The sequence below is a fragment of the Sparus aurata genome, chromosome 16 (genome assembly GCF_900880675.1).
Source record: "Sparus aurata chromosome 16, fSpaAur1.1, whole genome shotgun sequence".
In the NCBI taxonomy this organism is placed as follows: domain Eukaryota; kingdom Metazoa; phylum Chordata; class Actinopteri; order Spariformes; family Sparidae; genus Sparus; species Sparus aurata.
In genome coordinates this window covers 4,041,371-4,064,772 of record NC_044202.1, presented here as the reverse complement: position 1 = coordinate 4,064,772, position 23,402 = coordinate 4,041,371, and the positions used below count along the sequence as shown (strand labels likewise).

At 43.7% G+C, this 23,402-nt stretch overlaps 1 protein-coding gene across 3 annotated transcripts in view; it reads left to right on the top strand.

Moving 5' to 3' along the window:
- Positions 1–23,402, top strand: part of gfra4a (GDNF family receptor alpha 4a) — a 203,974-nt gene that overhangs the window by 149,468 nt on the left and 31,104 nt on the right. For all 3 annotated transcript variants that reach the window (XM_030443082.1, XM_030443083.1, XM_030443084.1), the window contains 2 exons: positions 16,821–17,102; positions 18,089–18,169. In XM_030443082.1, coding sequence (XP_030298942.1) covers positions 16,821–17,102; positions 18,089–18,169 — 363 coding nt within the window. The remainder of the gene's footprint in view (positions 1–16,820; positions 17,103–18,088; positions 18,170–23,402) is intronic.

Genomic DNA, 23,402 nt, shown 5'->3' with positions numbered 1-23,402 from the left:
GGGGACTTTAGAGGCTCAGCGCCTGTTGAACTTTCACATCAAGAAATTATTATTATGATATTATATCACATTAGTATGGAGCTTTGCTAGGCTACTTGGTGACCTTACCAGATAATAAATATTAAGGCTGTGACGGATGGAAAAATAATTTAAAGAAGTTCTGACTGTGCAGCATTTACTCTAAAACTCTTTATTACAAGTGTGAAAAAAAAGTAGCATGAAGCCTTTTGTGGCTGCTTGTTGTCTGAGAAATTGCCTCCAGTGATGTCACTCAGTGGTTCAGGTGCATTATGGGTAAGATGGAAGAAGAATGTGTGGAATAAAAAAGGTGACATCTCTGATTCGGCTGTCTCGATCGTATTGATGAACTGATCAGATTTTCTTGTTCGGTTCTCGTGAACGCCTCGAGGGAATTTCTTCAAATGGATGCTCTCGATGGATCAAATTAATTTGTGACATTTTATATGCAAAAGGTCGGAGGTTTAGAGGCGCTGTGACGTCACAACACATCACCAACACCACAGCTGAGGAACAGCAGCTCGACCGGTGCGCTGAGATATACAAATTCACAGAATGAAACCCCAAACTAACCCCAAATTTGTTGAAATCTCCTTCAAATTGGCTGATTTAGGGTTTAGAGGTGAAGTGTAGAGAAATGTCTCCTCTTTCTTCTTAATTTAAAGAAACTCTTTCGTATTAGCTGGAAAATACATCGTCACACGCATTATCATTTTATACAATATATGAAGTAGATCAAATAAGCTCAACAACATCACCTTTCACATTGTTTCTACAGTAATATTAATTAATATTAATAAACATTCACAGGGAACATTTTACCCAAACAGATTACTTTTACATTCTTTAACTTCTTTTTGTCGTTAATACTTAGATGTGGTTTTGAATGCAGGACTTTTTTCACAGTTTAAATATGAATACTTCTTCTTCATTAAAGGATCTGAAACACTTCTTTCACCGCCGTCTCTTTGCCACTCAAGTTTTCTGGTTCCCAAGTGTTCGGCGAGGCTTTTGTCCCTGTAGCTCTTCCTACTCTGGATTAACTCAAACAATAAGATTATTTTTTTTCCGCCCTCGGAAAAAAAAAGATGTGCGAGAGCAAATATTTGTTTAAGAGCGTGCGTGCTTTAAATAGTACCGACAGGGGGGGGGGGGAAATGCTGGCGGGGAGGCGCACGTTCAGAGTTAAAGAAATCTCGACAAACACACAATCTGGAAGACACAAAAGCGCCGCATGAAAGGACACCCCGGGGAGATGAAGTGAAGAGGTGAGGCTTCACCAGAGAGCCTGTTCGGGGCATGTGCGAGACGGAGGGAGGCGTGTTTGTGCATCTCGGTGTCGATTTTCGTACTTTCCGTGCAAGCAGCCGAGATGAGAAGTCATTTGAGAACAAGGCTGCGAGGTTGAATGTGAGAAACGAGACACCCGCGCGTGCATCGTGTTTGATTTCGATACACAACGCAGACGTGGTGCGGAGACACGCGAGGAGGTGAAACTGTTCATTTTTTGGTGTCTGTGTGCTTCTGCGAGGAGAAAGAAGAGGTGATGGGAGGTGATGCAGGAGGGAGAGCGAGGGTGAAGCTGTTTTGGCATCTGTATAAAAGAAGACACAGACGGGGATAAGAAGCTTAAATGCACAAATTTTGGATGGAGCCTCCAACTGTGCTCCAATCAGGTTTTATAGCGCTTTGTCCCCGGAGTATAGTGAGGAACGAATGATTCAACAAAGTAAAAATAGCAGAAGAAATTTATGGCAAAACTCTCAACAATATTCGCCAGTAAAATGTGCCGCATGTCAGTGGTAACAGTTGTTATCATACGTAAAACACGAAGGCCTCTGCTCGTGATTTCCTATTCAACTGAAACAACAGAATAAATGTTGTTTGTTTCGGTGAACTACAGGTGAAACCTGACTTTTCGTGGTGTTGAAACTTTTCTTTTCATTCAATTTTCAAAGATGTATATTGTAACAGCACTGTGCTCATGGTCTGGGTAAGTTTAGGCACCACAACGCTCGGTTAAGTTTTGGAAAAGAACATGTTTTGGTCACTTTGGACACAGTAGCGTCACACCTACAGCTCTTAATCATTCCCATAACTGTATCTGCATGTAAGAATGGATTTAGATATCTTCTCGATCTGGACCGTACTCGTGTGCGAGCGATGGCGACATCAGAGACGCTGGGGAGGAATTCAGCGTGCGTGCAGGGATGTGTCATGGCTGCCAGCTGCAATAGCTGCTCATTTAGGACCATTTTCTGAATGTGTTGTCCCCCATTAGTCACTTAGACACAAAAACAATACCCCAGAGTTACCCTCTCAGACATCAACACGACACAAAGACCAGCATGAGGCCTGTAGAGTGCCCAGTTTGACGGCGTATTTTGCGGGTGAAATTGGTCTCATTTGGTTTTAATCGCACCACGATGGTCACCGTGTCCCGGTGTGCGCAGGCTGAAAGATGGAGCACTGGCTGCGGGTGCCGTCTGCACCGACGCTGGCGCCGCACCAGCTGGTGAAGGGAGCTGTGAGCTGGAAAGCAGAGCTCTCCATTTACTCGTCAATCTCAGTGTTTGTCGACGCTCGCCCCTGTTACAAGCTCTGAGGCCATGGAAGTGAGATCACAGCTACGTGATGGTGAGAGAAGAGATTCGTCTGCGTTTCGGCTGCCGTTTTTTTGTGCGTGTGTGGCAAAGCGAGGAGTTCAGCAGATGTCGCCTGGACCGCCTCCTCCTTAAAGGGATATTCCGGCTCCCTCTCGAGAGATCAAGCTAGCAGACCGCTAATTTACAGAGTTTTATCAGCCTCAGAAACTACCGCACGACAACAATACACTGCAGTAAATGGATCCAAATATAAACCGCCACCAAAAAGCCACAAATAATGCTCAGAACAGCCCCAAACTTCAGCAACAGTACAAATAGGGTCTCAGCACATAGTCCGGGGCATCTAACCTCCGCTAGCTTAGCTGGATTTCTACTGAAAAGCTGACTAAATTTACCACTCTTCTGCAGCAGCTTCCTGTTGACGGGAAGTCCCGACGAGTTGATTACCGAGTGCAGTAGAGTTCCGCGGCTCATGGATGAAAATGTATGATTATGACTCCATGGAAAAGCAATCAAAGTTCATATGTGTCTTACCTGCCAGTTTATAACAGTTATTATTGAGAGCGGACAGGGAAAAGAACGGAATTGAGCATTTCTAACCACACTCGGTAATCGTCGCGTCGGGACTTCCCCGACCCGGAAGCTGATGGAGGAGAGTTGAACTCTGTTTTTAGCTTCCCAATAGAAATCCAGCTAAGCTAGCGGAGGTTAGATGCCCCGGACTATGTGCTGAGACCCTATTTGTACTGTTGCTGAAGTTTGGTGCTGTTCTGAGCATTATTTGTGGCTTTTTGGTGGCGGTTTATATTTGGATCCATTTACTGCAGTGTATTGTTGTCGTGCGGTCGTTTCTGAGGTTGATAAAACTCCGTAAATTCGCGGTCTGCTAACTTGATCTCTGGAGAGGGAGTCTAACACAGTTTCACGGTGATTTAGACCATGGATTAAACTTACACCGGAATATCCCTTTAAACAGTGTTCTTGTAACGGCTTGCTGGGAGGAGACCCAGGACCAACTGGTGTGCTGACATCTCCCAGAAGGTCCAAGAATACTTTGGGACTCCATGAGCTGGAGCATGGTGCCAAAAACAAAGGATGTCTGGGCTGTAATCATATCCCAAACTGGACGGATTGAGAGTTGCATGCATCAACAATTCTGTGACTTGTTTTGTGACTATTTTAGACAGAAATAGCTTAATACAAGTCCTAATTATTCATGATTAGTACTCAAATATGTAAATGTCACTATTCAGTTCAGTCCCTGCGGTATTTTCTTTATTTCACATCTTCGCATCTTATCCACAGGCCCCGCAGTGGGAATAAGGTTTGGCTCTAACATCCCAGACATTACAGGCAATCAACAGGAAAGACTTAAAGTGTCAAATCCACTGCGCTCAAACAAGAGTCAGGATTTTAAAGGTCAGAATGACAGCAACCCAGACAATAGTTGAAACAAATAGCCCTGTTTCCCCAGATTGTCCTCTAACAGGGAAAATTGGCAACAATTACATCAAGACTGACACTGGACTCTTTTATCAAGTCCCTGGATTTACTGGCACAACAAATAAAATAGCGGATTGAAGGGAACATCTTCTCCCCGGCCTCCCTTCTCGCTGCGCTCACAATCCGATGACATTTCGAGTGAATTTTTCTCCCAACATCATGGCAGTTATTAAGCCCCCGCCGTTTTGGCCCGGTCCAATTGTTCAACATCGACAAATCAGAGATGTAAAACACCTGTTCTGCTTTGAGCATCACACACTAATACAACTAAAGACGGGGATAACATAATGAGAGCAGGGGATAATAGGATGTCTTGTTGACAACCAGTTGTTCTGCGGTCGGGATCATTGTCATCTTGTACGACACCCTCCTCTCGCCTCTTGGCACGGTGCGGCCCGGGTGCAGCTGGCAGGGCGGACGAGGTTCAGGACGCTGTCAGCTGTGCCCTCTGCTGGGCTCTGTGACCAGGCTGCAACACAGATGACTCTACAGGGCCAGGTGGATCTCGCTTCTGTGAGCGGGTCTGGATTAACTCCTCAGCACGAGGTTTTCTCCTCGGCTGAAAGTTATGAAAAAAATACTACGTGCATATAAATAAATCAGGTATTGATCGGTTAAAGAATTGTAAGTTGTTTGGTGGATTGGGTCATCAGCTGCAAAACTACAAAGATGTTCCTGTAATTTGTGTTTAATTCAAATTATGTCACAACATGTTAGAATGTTCACTGGTGATAGAACACAAGTGAGTACATTTACTCAAGAAATGTATTTAAGTACAGTTTGGATGAACTTGTACTTCCATTTTATGCTTCTTTGGACTGCCCCCCCTCGTGGCCCAATTGTTGAAAAACACGCGCTAAAGTGCCCTCCTGGGAGCCAAAACGCACGCTAAAGTGCCCTCCTGGGAGCCAAAACGCACGCTAAAGTGCCCTCCTGGGAGCCAAAACGCACGCTAAAGTGCTCTCCTGGGAGCCAAAACGTGCGCTAAAGTGCCTTCTTGGGAGCCAAAAAAGCATGCCAAAGTGCCCTATTGGTTGGCAAAACACACTAAACTGCCCCCTTGGCTGGTTAAAACATGATAAACTGTCCTCTTGGGAGCCAAAACACGCGCTAAAGTGCCCTCTTAGGAGCCAAAACACGCGCTAAAGTGCCCTTCTTTTCCCCCCTGCCCTTCGAAAAGTCTGCACGCCACTGCTCTTCTTAACTAAATGTATTCTACAGTTACAGTTACAAATGTTGGGCAAGTTAACTTCCAAAATGTAATATATTACATATTAACGTATACTTGAGTAAAAGTAAAGATATCCTGTTAGAGTCACACATATGAAGAGTACATGAGTAATAGTCTTCAAGTAGCTGATATTAAATGTACTTAATAACGTAATTTTCTGGCAATAAAAGCACTTAAATATCAACAGTGCAAGTCAAAGTACATTTTAGTTACATGTATGTAGATACTGTGTACTGTATCTGAATCAGATATTCAGTATTTTTCGTATGTAAATTATGCATGTAATCTAAAACGTAACTGGTAACTTAAGCTACCAAATAAATACAGTGAGTGCAAAATTATATCTGTCTCCAAATTGTAGTGGAGAGGAAGTACAGGTATCTCAACACTGAACTTCGGTACAGTGCTCAAGTAAATTCCTGTCACTGGTGTTAAAAGTAGGTTGATACGTTACTCTACAGTGTTAGTATCAGTGTAGATTACTGGTTACACCACTTTTGGGTAATATTTTTTCGTTACTGTAGCCTCAGAGTAACGCGGTCTCTCTTTATCTATCATTTCTAACCTTCTTATCGCCATTTTCAGGACTCCTCCGGCACCGTGACACACTGCGCTAACCTGACTCCCATGCAACTTAACTACCCACCTGTGCACAAGTGGAACGGGTAAAATAATTGGCTGCCGTTGCAGGTGATTGATTTGTTGATTGCCAATCAGGCAACAGGGATACAGGAAAGCGCGTGATTGGTTTGCAGGTGGAGACGCTTTCATGTTGTCGGCAGCGACTTACAAAACAAACACACCCTGCAGCTACAGGCGGGAAAAGAAAACAAAACACATCACCTGTCGAGAGGATGGTGTTTGTTTTAATGAATGAAGCCGGCAGACAGTGTTAATAACCTGGACTCATTGTGTGAAAAGACCTTAACAAGGAGTAGACGCAACGAAATGGCCGCTTCACAGTTGAGGAGTCACCTTACGTTTCTCTCCTTTGCGTAATTACGCACAGCTCTGTTAACGGAGGGACACACTTGTTTGGTTTCTTCTGGTGCAGGTGATGAGACGTTTTCCTCTTTAATGAGATTTAATACTTGAGCCCATCTGATATTAATCACAATGCCTGTTTTTAAGATCAGCAGCAGGCGTTTAACTGCTGCGCCACAGCTCGTCCTCACACAGACTCTGCTTAATTATTGCTCATTTTTATGGAAATCCATTTTTGCGCCCAAAACATCACACAGAAAAACATCAAACACCCCCACACACCCTCATATCCAATAAAACATTGTTCTCCCGATCTCAAAGACCATTTGATCTCTGTGCTGAAAGTGCTGCATTTAGCACATTTGCACCAACTGAAGATCTGTGTTGGGACTTCTAAGCAAAAAAAGCCAGATGCTAATTTAAAATCCCCAAAGATTTGGGAACACAATAGCTCTTGAATTTTGTTCTTTTTCGCAGTTTAAGAGACAAACTGCCTCCCTGATGTTAGAAGCCGGTCATCATGGCAGACATGAGGAAGGATACGAGATTATTCAGCGACGGTCTTTTGAAGAGCTTCACATCTCCAACCTGTGTGGAGCGAACTCCCAGCAGCCGGAGGTTTTATCAGAACTGACCCACACTCGGCAGCCGTACATCTTCACTCTCTGAATGACTGTAGACTGTAGCTTTAGACCCTCAGCTTCACCATGACAGCAGACTTTACTTTACCTTTCACCTCTTTATGGGATTTCTTCTAGTTCAGCAGCTTAACAACATCCAGTTCCATCACAGATGCTTTCGTCGCCTCAGTGCCGGAGCTAAAGAACCATACAGCTTTGTTTTGAGGCGTCATGAGGAGGAAGGAAAGTGGAAGGAATTGTGCTAATATACCTTTTTCCTTAAGTAAAACTGGTGACAGAGTAAAAGTAGAATGTAGATGTATTCCAAAACATTTAAAAGTATGCATTCATTTTGTTACTACATGCAGACAAAAAGAGACAGTAACACAACAGAAGGTAGAAAATGTAACGTGGCACAAGAAGAACGAAGCTATTAGTGAAATAAGACGACAAAAAGCGCCAAGAGAGGCAAAGAACGGGAGAGATTTTCACAAATGTAGTCTAAAAGTCAGAGTGTCATTGAGTTAAAACAAGGCTGTCGATAGCTGCTTCCATTAACACACACACAGGAGCGTTTTGAAGTATGGTATCAGGAAAGGTTGGTGGAGTTTGAGTGGGAGATGAGAGCATCTTTTGTAAACAAGTCCTGGTAGCAAACATTTAACTCACATGACTGATCAGCTGAAGTGTTCACAGCCCACGTCAATATCCTGGATGTTGCCGTAAGATTCCCATTCCCAGATGAATTCCCTGGTGTTTCCCCTTTCCAACCAGTTGATGGAAATGTGCCTAATTCGCAACTTATCCTTCTTTTCTTTCTTATTTTTGCAACATTTTAAAAGTTCACCTCAAATTTCCTTGACCATTACATGGAAACACAACCTGAACTCAACATCAGCTTCCTCTTAGTTCTAGTCAAGATAAATTAAAGTGCAACATTTCTCTGTAAAATGACCCAAAACAAATACATTTTGATAGTTAAAAGTGTGATTTTTATGTCTACATGTAGCCTCGTCCACAGAGCACACCTGACAGACTCAGTTCCTGCGTCTCAATTCAGGGTCTGCATCCTCTGAAGGACTCGGCCTTTGTGGTCTTTGAAGGCCGAGTCCTTCAGAGAGACCTTGTTAACCTCGTCAGCCTTGGGAGCATTTCCTGGTTGCGTCACCAGATGTTTCACCTTTATATCACGATTTCTGCCGCCCAGGCCCTCGAAAGTGACGATCTACGCCACGCGATGTCACCATTTTCTGTCTTTCTTTCTTCTTTTTTGGGCACCGCAAAGAATCTTGGGATATGTGAGGCCACGAAGGATAGTAGCGGTGCATCCTCCAGAAACAGGGAAAAGAAGGCCGCATTTGAAGGAGCCTTCATGCGGCGTTGTGACGTAATTGGCCTTCACATGCTCCTCCGAACGATGCAGACCCTGGATTGAGACACAGCAAGTGTGAATCCAGGAAGCGCTCCGACCATCACGTTTCCACATGTGTACGGTTGCTGAAGTGCTCGTGTTTGACGCCTTTTACCTCCGAGAAGATCTGGAAAGTCCGACATGAAAGCAGATTCCTGCCGTGTTAAATATTATCGTAATCACATGCAGTATCTCTTATTTATATTCACATAAAAAAGTCTTCATTACCATAATATCCAATTTAGACTTTTTAGAGGCACTGATTGAAGTCTTGAGCCTTTATCTTTTTATTTCTTTTCAAACAGCGATCCAGTTATCTAAATTCAGTGTAATAATCATCTCACTCCCCAGTCACATCACTCACACCGCTGAGGAGCTCGGTCCAAAAATCAATTTATTATTATCTCGCCGCACATAAATGTGTCTGCAAAGAAAAAAAAAAAAATCATGATCTCTACTTCAAAAACGCCAAATTATTTTCTCACTAGCAAAGTGGCTTTTATGAAATGGTAAGAAGAGAAGCGATCGAGCTCTCAGGAACTCGCATGGTGCCCACACACACACACTTTAAATTCCAAGGAGACAAAAGAAAAATGCCCCAAATTTTTTGTAGTCGTGTGGTTATTCTGGAGCGGCTTTGGAAGGATATTGACTTTCTCTGGGATGGATTAGTCGCTCGGTTTTGTCGTCAATCCCGAGGAAGGAAGGAAGGAAATTAGTATTCTGCGATCGCCGGCCGGAGCGGTCTCTTGGTTCTCCTCTTAATTTCATCATGTTTCACTGAATCAATGATACAGTAGCAGAAAGGACCCCATCACATCACATCTCGTATTCTGAGGACCAATTATTGTCCAAATTAATCCTGCTGCAAACAAAATTTATGGGAAAAGTATCGAAACAGCTTCTTTTTTTTCCCCCTCCACTCTTGTGCCACTGTGTGGATTAATGGATTTACACAAGCATGTTTGTTCTTCCGCATTGATTCGGTGCGTTTGTGTGCGCGCATTTATGAGACGGAAGATTGTTTGTTTGGTTTCGTTTCGGCACTGCTAGCGGGGGGGGGGGGAGAGAGGAGAGGAGAGAGGGCGTTATTAGCGGCTGTGAAAACGGTAGACGACACAGCGGGAAAAAAAAGAGAGAAACCCCCAGAAGACACGCAGTGAGTCATCTCGGTTTAAAAACGTGTTCGGGGAGGCGCAGTCGGCTAATAAGGAGCTACAGTATACAGTGACAAAAAGCACGGTCCCTTGGTAGCACTGTCAAAGATTTAGCAAACAATCCAAGAGCCTGTTATCTCTAATAGGATTCATCATCCTGTCTGTATAGCTGAGTCAGTCAGGCATGCAGCGGCTGATGAAGAGAAAGAAGGTCTCCATGTGAGATCTGGTCACAAGCAGCCACTTCATCACTCATGAGCTTCGCTGGTCTTCGTTGGCTCAGTCGATATTGTGAACTTGGAGTTGCGACTTGGAACTAAAACTTTAAGAGCTGCTGCCGAGATATTGATTTTTTTTAAGACGCCGTCTCCAGCCGTCTCGGGGATTCACTCTTTTTAAAATGTTTGCAAAGTAAGTTGTTCCGCGGCCACGTTGTGTACTTATTGTTTATCTTCACAGCTCGATATCTCAGACAATGTCTCAATCGACTTTACACGCCCGCGACTCGGCCTGGAGTAAGTGATTATTCTCAGCGCCAATCAATCAATTGAGTTTTTCCCATCTTAACTAATTCATCTTTTAACGACTCCATCTGCTCAGAAAGAACATAGTGAAGAAACTTTTTTTTAATATCCAATATGTTTATAGTGGGCATATCTGCAAATTGTCTTAAAAAATGTATTCAGTTTGTTTTCTTACCAATATTATGTATTGAACATGTTTTTATAGCGACAGGAATCAGTCCGAAAACCTGCAAATGAGCATTTATGCACCTGAATCGACGGGTTTCGGTTCAGATGCCTGAAATGACATCTGTGGTCAAGAGATTGTCACATTTTGGTCCACGATAAAATACGTAATAAGGACTCATTTACTCACTAGTCGGCCTCTTAACTCAACAATTCATAGACTAATTAAAGGGATATTCCGGTGTAAGTTTAATCCATGGTCTAAATCACCGTGAAACTGTGTTAGACTCCCTCTCGAGAGATCAAGTTAGCAGACCGCTAATTTACGTTTTATCAACCTCAGAAACGACCACACGACAACAATACACTGCAGTAAATGGATCCAAATATAAACCGCCACCAAAAAGCCACAAATAATGCTCAGAACAGCACCAAACTTCAGCAACAGTACAAATAGGGTCTCAGCACATAGTCCGGGGCATCTAACCTCCGCTAGCTTAGCTGGATTTCTATCGTGAAGCTAAAAACAGAGTTCAACTCTCCTCCATCAGCTTCCGGGTCGGGGAAGTCCCGACACGACGATTACAGAGTGCAGTTAGAAATGCTCAATTCCGTTCTTTTCCCTGTCCGCTCTCGATAATAACTGTTATAAACTGGCAGGTAAGACACATATGAACTTTGATTGCTTTTCCATGGAGTCATAATCATACATTTTCATCCATGAGCCGCGGAACTCTACTGCACTCGGTAATCGACTCGTCGGGACTTCCCGTCAACAGGAAGCTGCTGCAGAAGAGTGGTAAATTTAGTCAGCTTTTCAGTAGAAATCCAGCTAAGCTAGCAGAGACGTTTTTACTTCTGTCGATCGCAATCACGCTTTAAAATGCTTCTAAATACAAATTATTTCACTTTGACGTAACCAAAAACTACACTAGTCTACTTCCATATCAGAGTATCTCACTCTGCTCTGTCAACTTTACAGTTTAAGAGCTCGGGTTGTTACACCATTGAAGGAGCACTGAATGATTAGTGATTTTCTGCTCACATTCCTGCCTCATTTGCAGGAACAGTGTTTCTTCTCGCTGTAATAGTTACTTCAAATTCTTCATCCGAAGTCGTTTCCTTGCAGCCAGATGACACCAGACATCCAGAGTGTGAAGAAGAGCAGCAACCTGCAGCCTCGATAATAAAGATGCAGTGCGATCAATCCCTCTGTGTCACTGTCAGTCAGAACTGAACCGGCAGAACTCGCGGCTGAGCTGTTGGTACTTTTATTGCGTTGGATTTTTCCGGTCTTATCAAACAAAGTGGCCACCGAGTGTTCTCGTTTCAGCAGCACACGAGGCAGAAGTTTTCCAATTCAGCTCGAGTGTCTTCAAGAAGAGGAGAAAAGAAAACGACACTCAAAAAACCTCAAACGGAAATAAAAACATTGCCTTGGACGGACAGTTTCAAAGAGTCCTCAGACAGTCTGGTTTGTAAGTCTGTAAGAAGATGTTTTACAAATAATAAACGGAATACAAGAAGTCATAGAATTTAAAAACACAAGGGATTTATAATCCGACAGTGGATTTATAATAAATCCCACGCTTTGATTGTCTCTGCGGGGAACACGGCTCGGAGATGAACGCGCTGTAAACTTGTTCCTGTTTGTTTTGTGGGATATCGACTCTGGAAAAAACTGCCGCGTCAGGCCGACTGTATGCAAACACACAACTCATTTTATCACTGTCATCACTCCTCTCTCTGCTCGCATCCCAGTTTTATCGACACCGTTGACTTATCGAGAATTAAATCTCATCGAGCTTCTTTTATATTCGATGCGACGGGAACGCTTTGTGCCGAGCGGCTCTCAGAGGTTTTTAAAGGAAGCTTCCTCGCGGCTTTCGCGGCTGATGGCAGTGACTTATGTCCGGTGGCTGTGGAGGAGCCGGGGGGTGTTTAGACGTGAGACGTGAGGAGCCGCCCGATGAGAGGAAGGCGCTTCACCGTCCCTGCATTTGTTTACTCTGAGCGCAGAGTCGAGAGGAGGATAAGAAATGTGGTTATTTTGTGTCTTCTGTGAGGCTTTTTTTCCCCGTTAATCTCACCCACTGTTGTCTTCTAAGTGTTCGCGGCTGCAGCTGTAAAGCAACATGTTTTGTATGCCTGCAGGATTACCAGTGCTTTTGATTCATGTCCCAACAACACTGTCGACAGTTTCTCAGTTAAAGCTAATTTGGACAGTCCCACGCATTGTTTGTCAAAAAAAAAAAAAAAAAACTACAAAATTCCTCTCCTCTGTGGTTTTTCATTTTTCGTGCGTCTAGCCGCGAGGACGGAGCCAGAGATCACAGGAATGAAAAGTGAATTGAGTTTTTGTTTTGTTTTGTTTTTCCGAGGCGTCCCGTTTCCTTGAAACTATTTCTGTAATTTTCCCCCCGAATGTGCTCCTCGAACCATGGCAGGTGTGTTTGTGTGTGCAAAGAGGGAAAAAAAAAAACTGAAAGGACGGGGGGAGAGATAAGTGGAAGGGATGACGAGAGCGAGGAGAGGAAATCGGAGAGAGAGCGAAACAAAGAGGGAAGAGAAACAAAGCGTGAGCGGAGAGGGAGCGCTCAAACAGATTATTTACCTCAGTGGGATAAACAGGGAGGCATATAGGATGGAACGAATTTGAATGACAAGGCAGCTGATTTCTCCTAATTGGTTTTGACTGTCTCTCTTTGAACTGCCGGTGCGCCGCGGCTGCGTTTCCAGGCAAACAGCTATCTGCTCGCAATCTGGAGTGCTGCTTAATTTCTCCGACAAATATCAAACCCCGCTCTCCACGCCGGATTAGTCTCAATTTAATAAGATTTGTTGCTGTGTTTGCTTTTTTGCTTTTTGCCTCGAAGCTTATAGGGGGGAAAAAAACACACACACACAAAAAAAAAACCTGGCTGTAAGGTTTTTCTTCCGTGCTCCACCTCTGCAGATCAGAACACCCACACACACACACACACACACACACACACACAGGCCACCCACGCATCTGCACCCACCTGCAGTCGCTTTGGACGAGAGGAGCGAGAAGAAAATCATTTTTAAGTATGTTTTAAATATTGTTTCTCATAAATGGAGTGCAGAGAAGCACCGCAGGGGTGAGATAACATCATGTATCTCCAATGCAAATGTGCATTTCGAGAGTTTTTTTTCTCTCCGAGCGAGTGAAGTATCTTACTGATTCTTCTTGGGTTTTTTTTTTTTGTTTTTTTTTCCAAGGTACTCGTGATCCAAGAAAACTCGTGAGTGGAGCTGATTTGCATCGAAAACGAATGACACTGTCTCACCCTGTGGTGTTTTTTTTCCCCCTCCACATTACATAAGTCGGCAGCAGATTTTGAGGCTCTATAGTGGAATAAATGATTTGTGGAGGGAGACGTTTTCTCTGGCACACTAAGTGCCGCCTGTCAGGACCTCGGCGATGATGAGCTCTTCGCTTGAGTGGCAGATGAATTCTCTCAGCAGGCTCAACAAACATCCCAAAACCCACAGCAACCGGCGTCTCGCCTCGCTGTGCGTCTAGACTTTTTATTGACGGCTCACGGCTAAATTAGCTGAGTCCTCGGAAAGGGGCTGAGAAGTCACCTGCCGGGCGCGTGACGGTTAACCCTTCTCCTCTCCACAGCTACAGAACCCTCCAGCTCAGATAATGTTGTACTCTCATCCGATCGCCTCCAGAGTCACGTAAACCGAGGGAGAGCCGGCTGCAGTTTGAGCCAAACCAAAACGCAGAGTTCTGACAGCCTCGTCAGTCCGCCGAGGGGAAAATTAGCAAGTTTCTGCCATTTTATTGGGATACCGCCTTCGCCCCTTATCACTTGATTGAGCTGTGATAGAATCAAATTTGATTAAGACTTAATTATCGAACCGGCTCGCTGCACCGAGCACTCGGTGCGCAGTGACACAGAAAACGCTTTTGGACATGATTTCTTGGAATCTGTCAGGCGGTGGAAAACTAATTCCTCTCACTTCTTCCAAACTAATCACTGTCATTTCTCCGATTGTTTAAATGCTCTCCAAACATACAGAGAGAGAGAGCAGTGAATGGACACTTATAATGGATATTTAAATAACCCCTTCACATACAGTCTCGCCCCCCCTTTTTCCCCGTCAAGCGTGCTCCCCCTCGTCTGACAGAACTTCATATATATAATCTGTTCCAGCTCTTTTATCAAAGCTATTTGATATTTACACTGGGTGAAATATTCACACCCAAGGGTCCATTTTTCACGGCTGCACCATTCCCTCAAATTGAAATATTCTAGATGTCTCTGCGATGTGCACACTCTTTCACATTTCACAGAGATTCAACGTGACATATATTCTTTTCTTTTTGGAGGGGGCGGGGGGAGAAGCTTTGGGATTTCCGCTTTAGTAGAAAATGAAGTTCTGTGGGTTTGAACAAAGTTTGGCTGCACAATAGACTAAATCACTGACAGCGCCTGGCCTTTTCCCAAACGTTTCCTCGCAGCGCCTTTCCAGGCGGTTCTGTGCAACGCGCCGTTCGGTTTTATAAGCAACTGAGTAGCACAAAGACGTTTCTTTCAGCTTCGGTAAGACTTTGTGTTCTGTGCAAATTAGCGAATGTTGGTATGCTAAGAGAATGAAACAAGATGGGGAACATGGGAAATATTGTTTGGTTTGATAGTAGCTACTGACGCCCAAAGCACTTTACAACACTTGTCACATTCACACGTTCACACACTGATGTCAGCGGCTGACATGCAAGGTGCCAACTGCCCATCAGGAGCACATGCAGCTGTGGGAGCCGGGGATTCAAACCAGCGTCCTTCCATTTACTAGATGACCCGCGCTGCCTCCTGAGCTACAGCTGCTCCTGACATGTTAGCATTTAGCTCGTACATTTAGCCTGAACACAGCCTCACAGAGCCACTAGCATGGCTGTAGACTCTTACAACTCTTGTAATTTGTAGATTTAATTAAAAAAAAAACACTGCATTATTTTTTAAGAGTGAGTCTCAGACAGCTTAGAATAAACAAGCATTTACTGCTCAGGGGAACGGAGCCTGCATGTTATTAGTGCCACGTGAAACGAGACAACAGCAAACACGCCGTCCTCTCTCTGGGCCGACCGCTAACAAATATGACACTTTGTTTTGACTGCAGCCGAAACACTCCGGTTTAATTTTGAACATGTCAGGATGTATTGGCGAGATGCATCTAACCCCCCCCCCCCCCCTCGTTTCATCAGAATCCAGTCAGCGGTGTCAGATGTATTCTACGTGACAACTGTATGAATTCATGAATAATACAGCGCTCCCTTCGGGTTTATGAATATGATTTTGAAAATGCTGCGATTCAACGGCGAGACGCTTCGTTGACCTAGTCGATCGCTCCTGACAAGGAGGCTGCAGGAGATCTAATCAGATTATTCAATTCAATTCAATTTACACTATTTTAGCGACGATCATAAAATCTTATCATCAGTCGGCAGTTTGTTTTGATCCGCTTAAAGGAGCAATCCACCAGTTTTGCACATCAAAGATGGCTTTCCTGCGTTAGAGATCAGTAACACGACTCGTGGTGCCGGAGGGATCACAGGAAGTCGGACAAACTAACCGCGGTGAGGTCATAATGACGTCAGAGTTGTCGCGTGGGCTTTTTTACGGGTCAAGGTCCTACATAGGATACAGATGAGCTGCATTATGGGAAGTGCAAGTGCATCTTGACCCACGGCGGAGAAAGAGCATCCACGATATCACCTGGAAGCGCAATACTGAGCTGCTGCCTTTGAATTCCCTTTAGGTTGAATTTTCATACTTGTACAAATGTGTATAAATAAAACCGATTCAGGCGCCGATGATTCACCGCGAATACATTTAACTGCATGACGCGTTTTCCTCGACCTCCAGACCTCAGATCACTGCATCGCTGTCTCTTCAGGGTGGAAACACTGTAACATTAAATCAAAAAAAAGTATTTGATCATCTTTCATGTTACCCCGCTGTCGGATTTATTTTCAGCTCCGTTCTGATGTTGTCGTCATGAGTCTTATAAAATGTCTTTTGTGGTTTTGAGTCTTGTGTATTTTCTGTTTTCCCCAATTTTCTGCCCGCCGAATACTTTCACGTCTCAAGATTTGTCAGTTTATTTGTTAAGATTCTTTGAACATTTAATATACTTCTTTCTGACTTGTTATCAATACTGTTTCAACCAAGAAACTGTTGCTTCCCGCTATTCTTACCGAAAAGAATTGATGGGTCTTTTGAATGATTTAGTGTGTTTCTGAGGTGGAACACAGTGCAACAGGTTGTTTCTACAAGCTTTCTCATTTGCCTGTATCAAATCTGACTGATCACGGTTGAATGAGTTAACGAGATAAGCCACATTTTGTTTATTTTCACGAGTTTCCTTTTGTGTTATTTAACTCGCAGGCTGAGAGATTATCGTGTTTGTTGTGTTAGGGCTTTGGTGTGTTGGAGTAATGCTCAACAAGTCGGACAGCTTCCCCGATCGAGTGCACGCAAACCGACCCATAGCTCGGTGTCCTGCTCCGAGCTCCTCGCAGGGGACCTCAACGTGACACTAAGCTGTCTCGTCTGCCTTGTCTTTGCAGGAGTCCCCCGTATGGCTCTGTCGATGGGCGGGAGGGACTGCCTGCGTGCCGGAGACACCTGCTCCAGCGACGACACCTGCAGCCCGCGACTGCGCACCCTCAGGCAGTGTGTGGCGGGGGACGGCAGCGTGAAGCTGGGGCCCGGGGCGCGAAACCAGTGTGAGAACGCCATGACGGCGCTGCTGTCCACCCCTCTGCACGGCTGCCAGTGTAAACGAGGCATGAAGAAGGAGAAGAACTGCCTGAGTATCTACTGGAGCCTGCATCAGTCCGTGCTGCACGGTAAGACCGGCGCTAACACGCACAGAATCTGATGGTTCTGCTCCCGAGAGGCGGGCGGGAGCAGGTACAGTACATTGTTTGGATTATCAAGTGTGCCGCCCATTACACACGAATTAGGGCTTCCGCCTCCAGACGAGCTCAACGGTGAATTCCAGGGTGAAATGAAAAGAGCGATTATTGTGTCGAAAATAGTAAAAAAAACGAGGCGCTGATTCCTTTTGTTCCACCCACGCTCATTGTGTTACTGCTTATTTCAAATGCACGAACGTTGTCATATCCTACGCTGAACACAATATATGTGGTACATTCACATTCAGATTTTAGGCATTTTGTTTTTATTTGCAAAAGAAATACGAGTGCGAAAGCAGAACAAGGTTGACAACACTGTGTCCAAAAACATTAAAAAAAAGAGATAATTGATTAATAAACAGTAAAGCTCTCTGGTTCACACATCAAACATCATTATATCCAGTGTGGAGTGAGTCTACAACAAACATTAATGAGGTGCAATAATCATAGAAATGGTAGATTAACTAATATAAATGATTCCTTAGAAATACGTGGAAATACTGAAGCACAAACCGCTTTAAGATGTATGTCTTTGCAGAATTAGTCGACTACCTGATAGTTGATTTACTTCAGAGTTTAACTTCTTCGCAGTTAAGCTGAGGCTGGTTATCAGGCCGGTAACTGCTCCGAGCACTGAAACCCCCCAAAAGTGCCTCAGAAGTCAGCGGCACTGCACGGCAACTGGTTTTAACTAGATTGATTTGTTTGGGAATTTGCACCAGTTAAGTCCAACACACGGGTTATATTGCAGCTCTGTGCCAGAGATCTGTATACGCTTATTCCCACAGCGCCGGTTGGTCTTTAGTCTGCTAATTGATCGGGTAAATACACAATGCGCGGAGACTTTGCATGCAGCCTTTAATGATGTATAGTGAGAGAAACAGAATCTGACCCGTCTCTCCTCTCTGTGTTGGCAGGACTCAGCCTGGTGGAGAGCTTCCCGTATGAACCGGAGGAGAGAGGCTCCGACTACGTTCGTCTGGCCTCCATCGCTGCAGGTGACTGGCGAGCTGCCACCGCTACAAGTGCTTTCTCTGCGTCTACGCAACGTGAAGCATCTTATTCTGCTACCCAAAAATATACTCTGGTCCCAACCAAAGTTATATATGTCAAAGAGGGAGAAGATCGAGATGTTATTCTGCATAATTCTGACGGAGTAGACGGGCGGATGTGCAGTGAGGTTTTTGAAAAGCGTTTGATGAGCAACATCCCACACTCGGCTTCTGTCTTGCCTCCGAGCCTGTGGGCAAGCCGCAGGGCCAGTATGTGCTGCTGTTAGCCCCTGAGGCACAGATTAATTACCTATTTGCTCTAATACAGAGGGAAGAGGCAGCACTGGATGTGGGGAAGAGGGAGAGAACAGAAAGTAAAAAAGTCGTGGTAAGAGGTGAGAGGGAGGTAGAGACAAAGAAAAGAAAATGGAAGACAGACAGAGCGGCTTTGTTTACTCAGACGCCACATCTTTTTCTGGGAAAAGAGACGGGCTGCACACAAATGAGGAGTTACGGTTTTTTTCTCACTGGAGAGGACATGAAGTCAAGTGTTTTGTTTTCTCCGACGGCAATTATGCCGTGGATGAGTGAAGCCGAGATGGAGAGACTGTGAAACTTAAATAATGACTTAAATGAAGTGATTAGTATGGAAGGCGTTGGAGCGTGCCTTACAGTGTAATGATAAATGTCCTACACACACACACACAAAATAAGTCTAAACAAGTGGATAATGGCAGCTTAAATAGGGAGTTCACGGCTTAATTAAAAACATTTACATACAGTGTGTTTATATACATAAAGCAGCTCAGGCAGCGTTTGAGAGAATTAACAGAAACTACACGAAAAAACCAAAGTTCAATTGGTTTATTTAAATGTTCCACAAGGAACTTTAAACTGGTGATGAAACAGTCTCAGTCTAACACTTCAGTGTATTCTCTGTATGACCTCCATAAGAAAATAAGAAGATTTGTTTCCAGGTTGGATTCTGAAAAATGTGAACAAGTTTTTCTGGCAGACAGAGTGCTGAGGATGAATTAAAGAGTCTCACAGCCCGAGGAAAGAACAACCGGCTTGTGATTTTACATTTCTTGCTCCACTGTCGAGCTATATCTTGATGAAAGATCCTACACCTGTTAATTGTAGGATCCCGTGTAATACAGGTGTGTGACGGCTACCATCCTCCTATTACACTAAGTAATCTTACATAGGCATGAATAAATACATTGCCTCATCACCATGCATCTGGAAAACAGCTGTGTAAAACAATATTCAAGATATATTCCATCTTCCGATCATTCAGGTGGTTTTGGTGCTTATACCGCTTTTGTCCACAGGGGGCGCCAGAACCTTCAAAGAATGAAAATCCATTTAGCTTCTTTAAAAAAAAATTGTTTCATTAGATCAATACTGGATGAGGACATCTATGCAAAAAGCTGACAAGAAGACAAGGTTAAGAATAGTAATCGTGCCTTCTTCTTTATTTTAATACCACTTGGCACCAAAAGTAGTGTGTCAGTAAAAGTAAAGATATCTTCGTAAAAGTGAAAGTCACCTTTTACAAATAGAACTTGAGTAATTTAAAAAAATGTTCCGTGTTTCTTTCACCTGCTTACAAAACAAGCGGCTCAGCCTGATCGAGATCTTTAACTCAGGAGGTGCTCATACCACGTTTGTCCACAGGGGGCGCCAGAATCAACAAAATGATACCTTCAATGCCATATTATGCCTTCCCCTTTTTTTATACTACTTGGTGGTTTTGTGAAATGTCACAAAAAGTCTTTTTTTTTTTTTTGTAAAAATATTACTCAAAGTCAGTCATATGAATAAAACCTGACAAAAAAGTCGTTTTTCTGAGAATAAATGTACTGAAGTAGAAAGAGTGCAATTAAAATTATACATTAATTTACATTTGTATATAAAAAAAATGTATAGTATTGGCCTCCAAAATGTTGTGGAGTTGAAGTATAAATCAGACAATGTTATAAAAACCCAAGTAAAATACATTCTGAGTATGGTACTTAATTAAATGTACTTAGTTGCATCCCATCACTGCTACTGGGTAATCAGTGGCATTTGTTTGGGGTTTTTTAGTGTCTGAGAGAAGGATTTAGATCAGGCTGTTGTATTAGATGTTATTTGGATGTATAATACCAAGCTGCTCAGGAGCATTTGAGTTGTCTCAAGCAGTGTTTATTTTTTCAAAACTTAATAAGCAGCGATGTTTATTATGGATACGACGGGATCACTCGTCTCCTCGTGATATTAAAGTTGCACTAGATAGTTTTGTATGACGGCGGCTCCTAATGGCAATGAGGGGATCAGTGTCAAATACTCGTTTTATGATTTGAAACCTGCGGTAATGCGAGGCGACATCAGCAAAACAGCCCGTGCCTGATTTCATACCGCAGGGATGAGAAAAGGCAAATGATTTAACGGCGTAATGAGGCCGGTTCAGGAGACAGTTTGCATAATGTAACGATGAATTCCGGTTGTGCAACAGTTATACAATTCTACTTAACAGCATAGAGATCACGGGGGGGCACGGCCGAGGTACTCAACACAGCTTTACACAGCTTTACAAGAGAGTCCATTGAACTTGAAGGCAATCTGAACTTAAAGGCATGAATCTCGAGAGTGTGTTATATTTGCACACTGCCCTGCACAGTTAAAGAATCATCTTAAATCAGATTTTTGTTTCCATTCGTGTACTTCGATGTATAAAATGAAGTCTGACAGGCCAAGAAACACCAGATAATCAGACATAAACAGAAGAAGCCCTTGAGTTTATCTGTTATTGATATTTAAACATCTATGTATATATTCTTTATGATCTGTGAGAGAGCTCATAACATTGTGAAGATCTCAAATTGACGATACCCGAGACACAGGCACCCCCATGATAACGTGCAAGATATAGAAGAGAAAATGTGAACTCTGTTGAATCCTTGGATGAGTTTTTAACCAGTCAATATAAACATTGACTGTATGTGAGGTCGACATAATAGCTCCCCGAAAGTGAAGCCAAAATATCTCGCCGCAATGTAGGTCTCAAACCTCGCCCCCCCTAATTCCTCTAGTGGGGCTTTTTGCTTTTGTGATTTGCTTTTCCATTACCAGTTTAAACGCGTCGAATTGAGCAGAGCCTGGTCAGAGATGGCACCTCTCCAGAGCGAGGCCAAAGCACAACCCCCTGCTGGGCTCCCTTCTCCCCACCTCCAACAGGCATATATACTGTAATTGCAGGAGTCCAGATAGAAAGTGTCTGTGTGTTCAGCTCTCAGCACTTTCATGGCTTCTTAGTTGAGTTAGTAAAACACATTGTAATAGATGAGTAAATATGCAAAAGGCTTGTTGTCATCTGCAGTCTCCTGGCCAAAGTCTTGAAAATGCTTCTTAAAGGGATATTCCGGTGTTAATTTAATCCATGGTCTAAATCACCGTTAAAACTGTGTTAGACTCCCTCTCGAGAGATCAAGTTAGCAGACCGCTAATTTACGGAGTTTTATCAACCTCAGAAACGACCGCAGGACAACAATACACTGCAGTAAATGGATCCAAATACAAACCGCCACCAAAAAGCCACAAATAATGCTCAGAACAGCGCCAAACTTCAGCAACAGTACAAATAGGGTCTCAGCACATAGTCCGGGGCATCTAACCTCCACTAGCTTAGCTGGATTTCTACTGAAAAGCTGACTAAATTTACCACTCTTCTGCAGCAGCTTCCTGTTGACGGGAAGTCCCGACGAGTCGATTACCGAGTGCAGTAGAGTTCCGCGGCTCATGGATGAAAATGTCTGATTATGACTCCATGGAAAAGCAATCAAAGTTCATATGTGTCTTACCTGCCAGTTTATAACAGTTATTATCGAGAGCGGACAGGGAAAAGAACGGAATTGAGCATTTCTAACCGCACTCGGTAATCGTCGCGTCAGGACTTCCCCGACCCGGAAGCTGATGGAGGAGAGTTGAAATCTGTTTTTAGCTTTTCAGTAGAAATCCAGCTAAGCTAGCGGAGGTTAGATGCCCCGGACTATGTGCTGAGACCCTATTTGTACTGTTGCTGAAGTTTGGTGCTGTTTTGAGCATTATTTGTGGCTTTTTGGTGGTGGTTTATATTTGGATCCATTTACTGCAGTGTATTGTTGTCGTGCGGTCCATTCTGAGGTTGATAAAACTCTGTAAATTAGCGGTCTGCTAACTTGATCTCTCGAGAGGGAGTCTAACACAGTTTCACAGTGATTTAGACGATGGATTAAATTTACACCGGAATATCCCTTTAAAGAAAAGTTTCTTTCCTAAATTTTGCTGCTTTTGCACTGACATAATAAAATAAGAGGAGCTTTTATTGTGGTAAATTTGTAGTTGCAGGCCTGTTTGTGATTGAGTGTGTGCACAGGACCTCCATACTGTGGCTCCATCGCCTGATCAGTGCTGCACATACTCTGTCTGAGAGTGATCTGAGGTTCATTTTTGTACAGTGGGAGGAAGCGGAGACGTGTTGTCCATCTCTACAGTCAACGGCACTGACAGAGCCAGTAAACGAGTCTGACACAGTTCCAACTGTAATGAGCGTTACAGTTCAAACACATGATGAAGTTGGTTTAACACACCACTCTTCACACATGCTGACAGCTGGAAACATGCTTGTACTTCTAAGTTGTTCAGCGTATTTGATATTTCAGCAGCAGCTTGCAGCAGTCACATGTGAGATCTTCAGAAAAAATTCCAGTTTTCGACAGGCTCGTTCTGCATAATTGATTGAGATTGCAGATTAGGAAAAATGTGGATAAACTGTCCTCTCCTGTTTGTGGGAGGCTGTGTTGGCATATGAGTGGAAAATGCATTAAAATAATTCAGATTATTATGCGTCATCGTATGTTTCTGTGACCTCGTACATGAGCCGCTCGTGAAAACGACGCCACTCGTTTTGGGGCTGCTTTGAATTGCAGCAGCAGCAGACCTGCACTGTACAGCCTCCTCGTAAATTTTCACTGCAGCGGCTCCGCGGGAGGTCAAAGTTGACATCCATGCCGCGCATCTCGACAAGTCGACTGCCAAAACAACAAAGACGTGATTAATGGATGTTTTTCCGACCCGTTATAGCATCTCTCCCTCAAACAGAGTAATGACCCTTTTCAAAGATGCCAGCCGGAGCCACAGCTCATCATATTTTTTGAGGAGTATTCAAACAGCAGAGAACTTCAACCTCTACCAATTAATCAGTTAGCTAATGTGA